Here is a 13448-nt window from a genome sequence, read left to right on the forward strand (position 1 = left end):
CAAAATTTCTAACCGGCATGCACTGCTCAAGTCAGCCACCGATCGGTCTGCACAGCCGAACAAGCTTTTGTCTGATATCAGTTAGAGTCACATCACCTCAGCTAAACCTGCCTTTTTGCCCATTTTCGTTTATCTGGCAGTGATGCGCTACCAAGATGGTGACGACCAGCTCCGCCGACTTTGGGCTTTCAAAAAATGCTCTTCAGAAAACTACGGGTGACGTCACAGACTTTTTGCAAGTGACAACTGTGTAACCAGTTCTAACGCAATGACAAAATTTCGAGCATAGCATGCAAACTGTTCTGTCGTTGCTGCACAGACGAGCACAGAACACTATTTGACCCAAAGAAAGAGAAAAAAAAAAAAATTAAAATCAGCTGTCCTAAAAAGACCTTAGGGAACTGTGTCAACTTGTGTAAAAGTTAAACATGACGGTACATGCAAGTCCATGAGATTAATCAATGCAACAAAAATGTATCCAGTAACTATTCAGAAACGTCCAGGTACGTCTAAAAGTGCAACCTCCTCCTGAGTCTCTCTGTAAGGCTGCACTCCGCTACTGGTTTTTCTGAGATTTTGGATTAGTAAAATTATTCCTGTGTTTCGTTATTGCCGGTTTATCTGAACCTCGTGTAAAGGATAGGCCCTCTTCTGAACGGAGGTGGGGAGCAGCAGCTCAATTGCATTTAAAGGGACACACACAAAAAACGGGGAGTTTTAGTCACACCCAAAAAGGGGCAAATTTGACAAGCTATAATAAATGTTCTGGGGTGTATTTTGAGCTGAAATTTCACAGACACATTATGGGACACCATAGAACTATATTACATCTTGTAAAAAGTGGCATAATATGTCACGATTTAGCGATACTATGTCAAAGATAAGGGGGGCCTGCCCGATCTCAGTTTCTGGAACAACCTGCTTCACAGCTGGAACGGCATATCTTTTTTCTATAATGACATTCCTGAATTATTTGTAGCTTTGGATCTTTTTACTGATGGCACTTCCTCTATTGGCTTTGGGGGATTTTTCAAGGGCTATGCTTTGCCGTATGATGGCCAGATCAATTTTCTACCCTAAATTCAGGCTCCATTTCTTCCACTTCTATGAATTAAATCCCATCGCGGTAGCCAGCGGATTCTGGGTCTGGCTTTGACTTGTATCACCATGTTTTGCGACAACAAAGCAGCCTTGCCTTCGAATTATTCGGCAGTCGATTATTCATAGTTTTATTATTAAAGCTGTCCATATTTCCGGACACTCTAACGAAATTGCTGACGCGCTTGCTCTTTTTCGCTTTAGGCTTGCAGACATCTCTGTCCAGCGGCAACTCGGATTCAACACCACCCGTCAATGCTTCTTTTAGTCATCTAATAAATCCAGCCAGACATTATATCACTAAAGGTGTAGCAACACCAACCCTTTAACCCCCTGAGGTCGGCAATCGTGCTGGCGCGATAGGCTCGCTTTTTTTTTATCAGTTCAAAAGAGATTCATTTTGCTCTATTGACTTTGATATTACAAACAAGTTTCATACATCAATCGATTCAGTTAAATGTGTATTATTTTTGTGTATACTCACAATAAAAACAAAGTGTTGTGCTTTTTGCCAAATAAAGAAAAATAAACACGAAGTGAAATCTGCCTTCTCTCTGTCAGTGTAGTCCATTCTGAAACACGTCCGAAAATGAACCATAACTCAGCGAATACTCAGTCAAACAGACATACAGACACACAGGCATGAAGCTTGAATTCTCTTCTTTTAAATGAAGTAATTTATATAAAAAACAAATATTCTCAGTTCATGTAATCTGTAAGAAAAGAGTGAGATGTCAGTCGTTCTCATCTCATCTAATTATTTAATTATTTAACAAGTTTATTCAGATCATTACTTGTTTACACCATCTCGCAGCGCTGTGAGGAATAATAATAATGGAAAATGTACCTCAGAAATGTGGGTATTTCGAGGAGCAAGGATCCGACTGAGCTGAAGAATACTGTAGTAAGTTTTTTTTCCTTCTCAAGTGAATCGCGTTTCTGTGTGTGAATGAATGTTTACCACAGCTCGCAAAAAGACAGTTTAAATTTTAAACGCATTTCTGTGTGTGAATGAATGATGATGTTTTAGCAAACTGTATTGCTATACTGAGATGAGTAAAAATCGACTGAAATATGTTGAAATAAAATGTAGGCTATTTGTATAAGCAACGTATTAAACTGCAAATTAACATTTATATGCCCTAATATTTCATAAAAACGTTACAGTCAGGCGAAATATGAAAGACAACATTTTGTTGACTAGATTTGGGTACAGTTTTTACTGTAGAATATACTGCCACATCAAATAAGCTTTTGTTTAGCAATTTCTGCTCATATGTTATATATATATATATATATATATATATATATATATATATATATATATATATATATATATATATATATATATAAAATACTATTTTTATCAAAAATAAAGTCATCAACTAAGATGTTAGCTGTTCCAATGTTGCTATATTCAAACTAATGAATACATATGATAGGCCTATAATCTTTTTTTTTTACAAAGAAAGAGTACACTTGAAATATTGTTGAAATTGTAATTATTGTTGTAATTGTAACCTTTTTTAATAAAATAGCTAAACATATTTACAAGATAGATGTAAGAAAAATCTTAAATGGTCTTCTTCTAAATATATCTTTTGTCCTTGCATTGTGGCTCAGTCAGTGTCACACCTGAATGAATGGCTCATTATGCAGAGTGGGTGGGACATTGTATTCTCAGGTGTAAACCACTCCTCGTTCACGCCCCCCTCGCATATTGGCTTTCCAAGCAAAACCTGTTTTACACAATTTAAATCAATGTATTGTTTTATGTGAACGATAAAGCAAGATATTTTCACATAATTTTGAAGCCAGAACTCGAAGCGACAACATCCATTAGTCAAAAGTCTAATTGACACATATTTAGTATGAGTTTTGTGGTCTAATTTCAGCAACTTTCATTTGTATTTTTTCCAATAACCACGCATAAACATTATTCTCTTAAAAATTCAAACATATACATGCATGTTGATCACATATTATGGTAGCCCTGTTTGTGCTATATAGAGTGAATTTACACCTTTGCCATTATCATGTTTATAAATAACTGAAAAAAGCACAAATGTCAGGGCATGTCAAAACATCCCAAGGGCCCCAAAAACACCTTAGAGCCCAGAGGGTTAAGCTTACAATTTTGCTTGGTATTCATTTATGTTTTGTTTTGCATATCATATTTCTCTTTTCCCATAAAGCAAACCATCAGGAATGCTCAGCAAGCTTTATCATGTAGCTTCAAAAGTATGTTCCTAATTCAAGCTACTGGTGGTGAAGTTTTTCATACGCTTAAAAAAAATAGCTTTAATTTCCAATTCTACCCCATGCTGGGAATAATCTAACTCCACGAGTTAAGGGTCATCAGATGCGGTCAATGCACATCAGACTTACGCGACTCTCCAAACTAAACCACATTATACATTACTCACATCCTTTTTTGCTAACACTAAAGATAACTTTGTTACTAACAAGAGTGAGGTAAGTTCACCGCATATCATAAACCTTGCCTATAAAACCTCCTTAGGCAATTATACTATCTATACAAACTCTGGTTTTGGTGGTAGTTTCCCTTACTTATTTACTTCACAGCCTACTTGGCTGCTTTCTCCATTAGGCCTATCGAGGCTATCTCACGCACCCAAGTTGCCTTCTACTTCAAGTTCACCCCCATCCTCCCCACCACCACCAGGTTGTTCTCTTGCCTCCTGAGTCTTTCTGGAAGAACTACTTTTCCTGTGCGTTTACTGAAAATAATTGCACACCTTAGAATGTTCATCAACCAATCAGAATGAAGCATTCAACAGCCCCGTGGTGTAACTAGAGCTAATAAGAACTCAATGAGATTCAATCTCAATAAGAACTTTATGAAATGTAGTAATGTAAGCTATAATAAAGTGTAACTGGTTTGTAATAAGTGAATATTGTAATGCTGTTTTTGGAGTTGTTTAATCAAAACTCTTCATGCTATACAAACTTGAATTTTTCCAGTCTGTAGTTTGTATCCTCCAGTTTTTCAGAGAGCAACTTGACTCCTGAATCTCCTGGGTGATTGTAGCTCAGATCCAGCTCTCTCAGGTGTGAGGGGTTTGAACTCAGAGCTGAAGACACATAACCACAGCCTTCCTCTGTCACCATACAGCCAGACAATCTATAGACAGACACAACAATAGTCCACATGACATTAGTTTGCCATTCAAATCAGCCTCTTTCACACAATGACCTGCGTTGTTTGTATTTTCAGTTGTATTTTCTGTAGATTATAGGATTTAGGAGCAGAGGAATCTTTTCAAGGGTTCTCAAAATTTGTCTCTGACAGCCAAATTGTCACGGTTCATAGATCCGTGTGTTCATTTTGCATATTTGTCGGGTGTGTTTGTAGGTGTTGGGTCTGTGTGTGTGGTGGCTTGTTTGTTGCTTAGTAACCAGCTGATCACTCAAATCAGTCATTCAGCTGCAGCTATTCAGCTGCCTATATCTAGCTGGGGTGAGATATGCATGGTGTCGGTTCATCACTCTTGTTTTGTTCTCTCACCTAGTTCCTGTATCTGAGTTCCTAGCGGAGTCATTCCTGCAATTCATCTGTGCTTCCAAGCAGCGCGGCGATCATCCTTGAGTTTTTTCAACCAGCTGTCCGGTCTGAGTTACCATGCTGTGTTTGATTCCTGTCTCTTCATCTCTCTCTCCTTTGGATCGCTGCTTTGAGTCCAGAGCATTGACTGTTCTTTCTGAGTTTTTTCCGCTGTCCTGTCTGTCAATAAACTGCCTTCTTGCAATTGGGTCTACGACTCCCTTTCTGACAAAAATAGTGGCCAAGATCTTACAGTGTAAACCTGGCTTTAGGCAGGTCGCTCCACCAGCAGGGAGCAGTAAAGGGCACCTACGTAGTGAGTTTAGGTATAGGGGTGAAACCCTGAAGTGACATTTTTAATTTCTCTCACCTTAATTATCTTATTAACTTTTACACTGCTTCAGTGTTACTTTTTTAACACTCTGAATGTGGATATATAAACACTGAGCAGTGTACATTACTGGGGATTTTGATGCGAGGAATCATTGATGGGATTGATGTTAAAGTAAGATTTTTGCACCAGAATGCAGGTAGCAAGGTCAAGCCCCAGAGATGATGTTAATTGGTGTGGTGATGAATATTGGTATTGAATGCATTATTTTTTGATTGCAAATGTCATGTCCATAATGATGGAAATGATCAATTACAACCCTGCAAATGTTGTTTTTGTCTCTTGTTCTGGCATTCCATTGAGAGCAGATTTGTTGACAAAATGTAATCATTATTTGTTGTGATAATATATTTTATATGAATTGTTTCAAGGAAAACCATTTACCTCAGTATCTGTAGCTGACAGTTTGGACTCTTCATTCCATCACAAAGAAGCTTCACTCCAGAATCCTGCAGGTCATTGTTACTCAGGTCCAGCTCTCTCAGGGCGGTGTTTGAGGATTGAAGAACTGAAGACAAACTCTCACAAGACTGAGCAGTGAAATTACACATGGGACACCTGAACAAGAAAAGCACAATGTAATTGCATACAGAATAAAACTTAGCAGAGTTATTTTTACATAATTAATGCAAAATAAAATAAAATGTTAGTATTTTAATTCAGACCTCAGTGTCTGCAGCTGACAGTTTGTACTCTTCAGTCCATCAGAAAGAAGCTTTACTCCAGAATCCTGCAGGTCATTGTTACTCAGGTCCAGCTCTCTCAGGGCGGTGTTTGAGGATTGAAGAACTGTTGACACACTCTCACAAGTTTTAACAGTGAGATCACAGCTATGTAATCTGTGTGGAGAACAAAACAAACTGCAATATTAATGTGTTATTCATGTAGGGTTTATAACAGGGGTTCTCAACTCAGGCCCTTGAGATCCACTTTCTGGCAGAGTTTAGCTCAAACCCTTATCAAATACACCTGAACAAGCTAATCAAGGTCATCTGGATTGCTAGAAAAGTGGATCTTGAGGGCCTGAGTTGAGAACCCTTGGTTTAGAGAAACTTGTTCATGCTTTCATCACCAGCAGGGTGGATTATAGTAATGGACTTCTCACTGGCCTTCCCAAAAAGACCCTAAGACAGTGTCAGCTCATACAGAACGCCAAGCAGAACCACAACATATGAGCACATCAGACCAGTACTCAGGTCTTTACACTGGCTCCCTTTAGGATTGATTTAATTGAAGTATTATTACTGGTATATATATATATATATCACTCAATGGCCTAGGACCTCAATACATTGCAGATATGCTCACTGAATATAAACCTAACAGATCACTCAGATCATTAGGATCACATCAGCTAGAAATACCAAGGGTTCACTCTAAGCATGGCAAGTCCGCTTTTAGCTATTATGCTGGAACCAGCTTCCAGAAGTCACTTCCGGGGCGCTCAAGCTACTGTGCGACCCGTGAGCAGCGTGAATGCTGAACGCTTGATTGTTGTTTTTCTATGTGCGTCCCTATGTCAGCGAGCACTTTTTAAACCCTTTTCTTTTTCCCTTGTTAATCTGGAGCCATGAATTGTGTCTATTTGACATTTTTTATTACAATTCTTAATCGTTTTACCTGGGGAAATGATGACGTCGGCGGAGCTGGTCACAGAATTATCTACTCTCTTGAGCTACTGCTCGAACTCCGTCCATTTGCACCTGCGGTTAGTGACAATAGTCCATATCTGGTTCGCCGCAAAGATGGTGCGGCAACTGAGGATATATATAAAGCTCCCAAAAATCACCGGAGAAAGAGAGGTAGGAGAGGGGGTGTCCAATGCCGACTAAGGAGATGTGGGTTGGCTGATAGATGCCGGCTCCCTCCACTCCCCACCATTCTTCTCTCCAATGTACAGTCCATACGGAATAAAGTTGATGAACTAGAGGCTTACGCTAGGTGTAAGCATGATTTTAGAGACACATGCCTGCTGGCTTTCACTGAGACATGGCTGGGAGAGGCGGACAGGAATGAGGATCTACGCATTAGCGGCTTCGGGTGCCCTGTGTGCATGGACAGGTCACCTGTGATAACAAACAAATCCACCGGGGGAGGAATCTGCTTCTACATCAATGAGAGGTACTGTAACACCGTCATCGTTCGGGAGGAAATTTGTACTCCTGATCTCGAGCTGCTATCTATCTCTCTTCGCCCTTTTTATCTTCCAAGGGAGTTTCCCCAGCTTTTCTTCACCCTGGTGTATATACATCCGCGCGCAAATGCTACCTCAGCTGCTCACTTAATAGCAGAAGTGACCAACAGACTTGATGCCCTCTCATCTGATGCTCCAAAATTTGTTATGGGAGACTTTAACCACTGCCAGATACATAAGACACTAAAAACATATGAGCAGTATATCACCTGTGCAACAACTATGAAAAACACTACCATTGACTTGTGCCTCGGCTCAGTGCCCGGTGCTTTTAAGTCCATGCCCAAGCCTGCCTTTGGTGCATCTTACCATAATAGCGTCCTCCTGTTACCTACTTACAAATCCATCTGTAAGCGACAGGAGAAGATTGTTAAGACGGTGAAATGCTGGACTGAAGATAGCATTGCCAGCTTACAAGCATGTTTTGAATGCACAGACTGGGACATGTTTTATAGTTCCTGCACTGACTTAAATGAACTTACACAAACTGTGTCATCTTATATATCTTTTTGTGTTGACAGTAATATTCCATGTAAAAATATCACAATATTCCCTAACAACAAACCATGGGTTACTAAAGAACTAAAAAGTGTTCTGAATAAAAAGAAACACATTTTTTATACAGGGAGTAATCAGGAAAATAAATAAATAAATAGAGAAGTAAGAAATGGGATAAGGAAAGCTAAAATTATGTATAAGGATAGGATGGAGCACAAGTATAGTAGTGGGGACCTTCGTGCAGCTTGGAGGGGAATTAAAGCAATGTCCTCAGTTACTCAGGGAAACGGAGACAGCAGGAAACCTATAACAATTAAGGGGATAAATGATGCTGATCTCCCGAATGCTTTTAACAATTTCTACTTTCGCTTTGAGAAATATGACCTTTTTAAAAATATTTCTTGCTTGGGGGAATCTTTAGGGTCTCAAAATGTTGTCGCCATCAGTCAAGAGTGTGTCAGGGACCAGCTGAGTAAGGTCAATATAAGGAAGGCCCCTGGACCTGATCTTGTCTGTGGGCGGACACTGCGCTATTGTGCCGATCAGCTGAGCAGTGTCCTCCAGCACATCTTTCAGATGTCACTGGAGAGCAGTGTGGTTCCCACTCTTTGGAAATCTTCCAAAGTGATCCCAGTTCCTAAAAAGATTAGCAAACCAGGGCAACTAAATGATTTTAGGCCTGTTGCTTTAACGTCACTAACTATGAAGGTATTTGAAAAAATCGTTAAAAACTTGGTGCTATCGTCTGTAGAGGGTAGACTGGACCCCCTGCAATTTGCGTATCGAGCGGGGAGGGGAGTAGAGGATGCAAAGCTTTTTATTTTGAATAGTCTATATAAGCATTTAGACAAACCAAAATCCCATGCCAGGCTTCTGTTTGCAGACTTTTCTTCAGCTTTTAATACAGTGCAGCCACATATTTTAATAGACAAGCTGCTGTGTGATTTTAACTTGCCTCACCAACTTGTCTTATGGACTTTAGACTTTTTAACTGTTAGAGAGCAGAGGGTATTTGTAAATGGCCATTTATCAGACCCCTTACTGCTATCTATAGGATTACCTCAAGGGTGTGTCCTTTCACCCCTCTTTTTTATTATGTACACAAATGGCTGCAGAAGCGCCCAGGAGAACAGCTATTTGGTGAAATTTTCCGATGATACTGCATTGTTGTCACTGCTCCAAGGTCCAGTATCTGACCATGGGAATGCTCTGACAGACTTTATCTCATGGTGTGATAAACATTGCCTTGATTTAAATGTATCTAAAACCAAAGAATTAATTATTGACTTTGGGCGAAATAGAGATACTGCTTCTGAGAGCATCATACACAATGTAAAGGTGGAAATTGTTTCATCATATAAATACTTGGGCACTGTTTTTGATGACCATCTTAAGTTTGATGTAAACAGCGCTGCCATTGTGAAGCAGGGGCAACAGAGAATTTACCTCCTCCGCAAATTAAACTCTTTCTCTGTCACACCGGTCATCCTGTGTAGGTTTTATCAGTCTTTTATTGAGAGTCTCTTAAGTTTTTCTTCTATCTGCTGGTTCCACAACTTGACTGTTAAAGACAGGAATAGCCTGAACAACATTGTAAAAACCTGTTCAAAAATTATTGGAGTGAAACAGAGAGACCTCAATGTCTTTTGTAACCAACAAATAGTTCGAAAGGCAGTGAGTATCCTCGCCTCTCCGGGACATGCTTTGGCAGGTGAATTTTCTCTGTTGCCTTCTGGGCATCGTTATGCGCTTCCTGTGTGTAAGACGAACCGTCATTCCAAATCTTTCATTCCTTCTGCGATCAAACTCTTAAACTCTGTTTAGGGCTCCTTGTTTTTTTTTTGTTTTTTTTTTTTATTATTTAGTTTTTTTAGAGAAGGGAAGGGGAAAAGGAAGAAAAAAAGTGTACATATTTGCCGATGGTTGTATGTTGCGAATAATGTGTGTGGTTTGTGTTATGTACTGTTGTATACATGCTGCTCTTAACTAATTGCCCTTTATGGGATCAATAAAGTTGATTGAATTGAATTGAATTGAATTGAATTGAGAAGAGATCAGATGTGCTCCTACAGTATCACATTCAAATCCAGACTCAAAACACTTCTGTTTAGCTGTGCATTTAATGAATGAGCACTGTGCCACTGTTCGTCCGACTGTTTGTACTGTACTGTACTGTATTTTATTTCTTATTCTAAACTGTTTTAATTATTCTTATTTCTTTTGATTATTTTAATGTCTTCTATGTAAAGCACTTTGAATTACCATTGTGTATGAAATGTGCTATATAAATAAACTTGCCTTGCCTATAATCTGAAGCACACATAGCAAAATCCCCAGAGTAAAATGAACAGTGTTCAGTGTTCATATGTGTCCACTGTACACACTACAACTGACTTACAGCTACACAGCCTAAGATGAAATCAACTGAATATAAAATAAGACATTAAATCTCTCAACATCTCGCCAGAGGATGATTAAACATCCACTTACCAGGGGGATTTTAATTTTAACCATGACAATGACATATCCAGAGCCGGTCCAAGTACGCAAGTTGCCCGAACCACCAGTGGCCCCCTAGCTCTCAAAGATGATTTCATGACTAAGGCTCCGCGATTAATAGAATTTTCATTTTTGATTTTGGCTTTGAACGATTATGAAAACACCATTTCCTTTAAAGCAGTGAGCTGTCGCTCTTCCTACGTAACATCCAAATCAGTCAAATCGTGTAACGTGACTGTCATACACAGTCTTCTTCCAGATGTACTTTATACTAAAAGTAGTGTAAAGTTAAGTGTATTGACCTGTGAACGAGATGCTGTTCCCCAGGCGGCTTTCTGTGCACACAATCCAAAACAGAGCAAAACACGGAGAAAAATATAGGCTACTTTGGGCTTCGGGTGTGCGCTTAAATGGACAAATACACACAGAAATATGTAAAAATGTCTTCAATTAAATGCAGTCAGTAATGTTTTACGTAGGGATGCACCGATACCACTTTTTCCAGATCGAGTCCGATACCGATACTTTTGTTTTTGGTACTTGCAGAGACCGATATTGCAGAGACCGGTTGGGGGTAATTTTATTGTTTTTTTCCCACAGCATGCCGCAATTCATTCATGCCAAATGCTGCTGAATCCTGTCAGCACATTTTTTTGAATTAAAATAAATGTGTTCACAGAATATCCATCAGATGGCGCATGGAACAACATAGCCTACTGTATCTACAGGCCAGACCAAATTGCAATTTGCAATTATTCGTCTTCGACCGATTGTTAAATATGCTTATAGATTATTACAGTACGTTGCATTTTAAAAATAGAATTAACATAATTATCAGTGTCTGATAAATTAACTGCAAATAATGCTGTCACTGTAAAAAGAAAGAAAGAAAAAAAAAATCTATAAAATAGGAAAATAGGCCTATAGGCTAAATAAAATAGTATTAGACACAAATATTTTATATAGTAATACAGACATTAAAGTATCTATTTACACGAGTGCAAAGCGGATCATTATTTGATGTGATCTGTAACACACTTTTCACATTTAAAGATGCGCATGCCTGCAAAATGACAAAGTGCAGCAATAAGTTTGCCTAAAAATACACTGCTGTTCAAAAGTTTTGGATCTGTAAGATTTTTAACGTTTTTAAAAGAAGTCTTTTCTGCTCACCAAGGCTGCATTCATTTGATAAAAAAAAAAAAAAAAAAAAAAAAAAAAAAAAAACTAATATTGTGAAATATTATGAAAATGTTAAATAACAGTTTTTCTATTTTAATATATTTTTAAAATTTATTCCTGTGATCAAACCATAATTTGTGCATTCATTCAAAGCATTAATTTAGTGTTTTCAGCATCATTACTCCAGTCTTCCATGTCACATGATCCTTCAGATATCACTTTAATATGCGGGTTTGATGCTCAAAAAACATTCATTATTATAATCAATGTAGAAAACAGCATCTTTTGAACAGCATTTATAATAAATGTAAATAACTGTTTTCAACATTGATAATAATGAGAAATGTTTCTTGATCATCAAATCATCATATTAGAGTGATTTCTGAAGGATCATGTGACACTGAAAACTGGAGTAATGATGCTGAAAATTCAGCTTTGATCACATGAATAAATTACACTTAACTATATATTTACATAGAAAACAGCTGATTTAAATTGTAATATTTCCCAATATTACTGTTTTTGTTGTTGTATTTTTAATCAAATAAATGCAGCCTTGGTGAGCAGAAGATACTACTTTTAAAAACATAAATCTTACTGATCAACAACTTTTGAACAGTAGTGTATATCAGTATCCAATGCTGAAGCAAACATCAATCATGTATTTTACAATAAGACTTGATCTTTCATGATGAATTTTGGTAAATGCGCTTTAAAAATTATGATCATAATTAGATGAGATATCTTAAATACAGGGTTTGTACGGTCATGAAACACCTGGAAAAGTCATGGAATTTTAAAATAACAGTTTCCAGGCCTGGAAAAGTTTTGGGAAAATAAATAAACACAGAAAGTGATAGTATTAGTTACACAAACTTTAAAAGGCCTACTTAACATTAATTCGATCCATCCGACTATGGCATTCAGACAGATTTCGTTTTGCAGCGTTGAGCATTATAACCAATCACACGCCTTTCTGTTGAATGTGATTGGCCAATCAGAGGCATTCAGAATAGTCATCACTGAAATGAAGAGTTTTGTTCAGTGCGCGTGAATTCTCCCGTCATAAACAACAAAGTGCAGATTCGATGTAAGAGATTCATGTCGCAGTGTCGTCAGCTTCCGTGATTTTAACAGGAGTGTTTGTCAGAGTGCTAAATCGGTCACATTCTCTGCTCTCTTTCCGGATACAGTTAATGTTAAAGGGGTGATGAACTGAGAAATATAATTTTCCTTGAACTTTTGACATATAAGAGGTCATCATACTATAAGAATATCCTGTAAGTTTCAGAACTGAAAACTTCCTTGTTAGTCCAATAAAAGCTTTTATTGACACCAGGCACAGTGACGACAGGTTTTTCAAAGTGGGGATCTATGAGGTCAAAGGGTATCAAACCCCGCCTCCGCAGAAGAAGAGCAACGCCTACTTCAACACTGCCTGTTTAGCCCCGCCCAGCGATTCAAGCATTACATGAAGCTCAATATAATATGCAAAACTGTAATCCAATCACAGCAGTGGGCGTTTACTTCCAAGTCTTCAATGCGGCACGCCCATACAAACCGAGCGTTTCAGGAGCTAGGCTCAAAACCAGGGTAGAAAACGTCTCGGGTTATGACTATAACCCTTGTTCCCTGAGAAGGGAACGAGACACTGCGTCGTTGAAAACGACTCTTTGGGGACGCTCCCTTAGCGTGCGCCTCTGAAGTATGAATGAAACTATTCCAATCCTGATTGGTGTTGCGTCATGACGTAACGTGACGGCATAACCGGATGCATAAAAGTGACGCTGGCACAAACACACATTAGCCTAGCGATGAAGCAAGCCGCTCTCAGGCATTGAGGGGCGTGGCAGGACGACGCAGAGTCTCGTTCCCTTCTCAGGGAACAAGGGTTATAGTCATAACCCGAGACGTTCCCTTTCGAGGGAACACGCACTGCGTCGTTGAAAACGACTCTTTGGGGAATGAATGCCCACTAGGCCACGCACCGAGAAAAGGCCTGCCCTAGAGTGAAACTGATC

At 38.7% G+C, this 13448-nt stretch overlaps 1 protein-coding gene across 1 annotated transcript in view; it reads right to left on the bottom strand.

The window, feature by feature from the left end:
- The window catches only part of LOC308689342 (NACHT, LRR and PYD domains-containing protein 3-like), a 95259-nt gene that overhangs the window by 59465 nt on the left and 22346 nt on the right, over positions 1-13448 (bottom strand). Inside the window, exons 4-6 of the mRNA XM_081362992.1 lie at positions 5720-5893; positions 5439-5612; positions 4070-4243 (exon numbers count right to left, since the gene is read on the bottom strand). Coding sequence (XP_081219118.1) covers positions 4070-4243; positions 5439-5612; positions 5720-5893 — 522 coding nt within the window. The remainder of the gene's footprint in view (positions 1-4069; positions 4244-5438; positions 5613-5719; positions 5894-13448) is intronic.

The sequence above is a fragment of the Scardinius erythrophthalmus genome, assembly GCF_964197995.2.
Source record: "Scardinius erythrophthalmus genome assembly, chromosome: 4".
Classification (NCBI taxonomy): Eukaryota; Metazoa; Chordata; class Actinopteri; order Cypriniformes; family Leuciscidae; genus Scardinius; species Scardinius erythrophthalmus.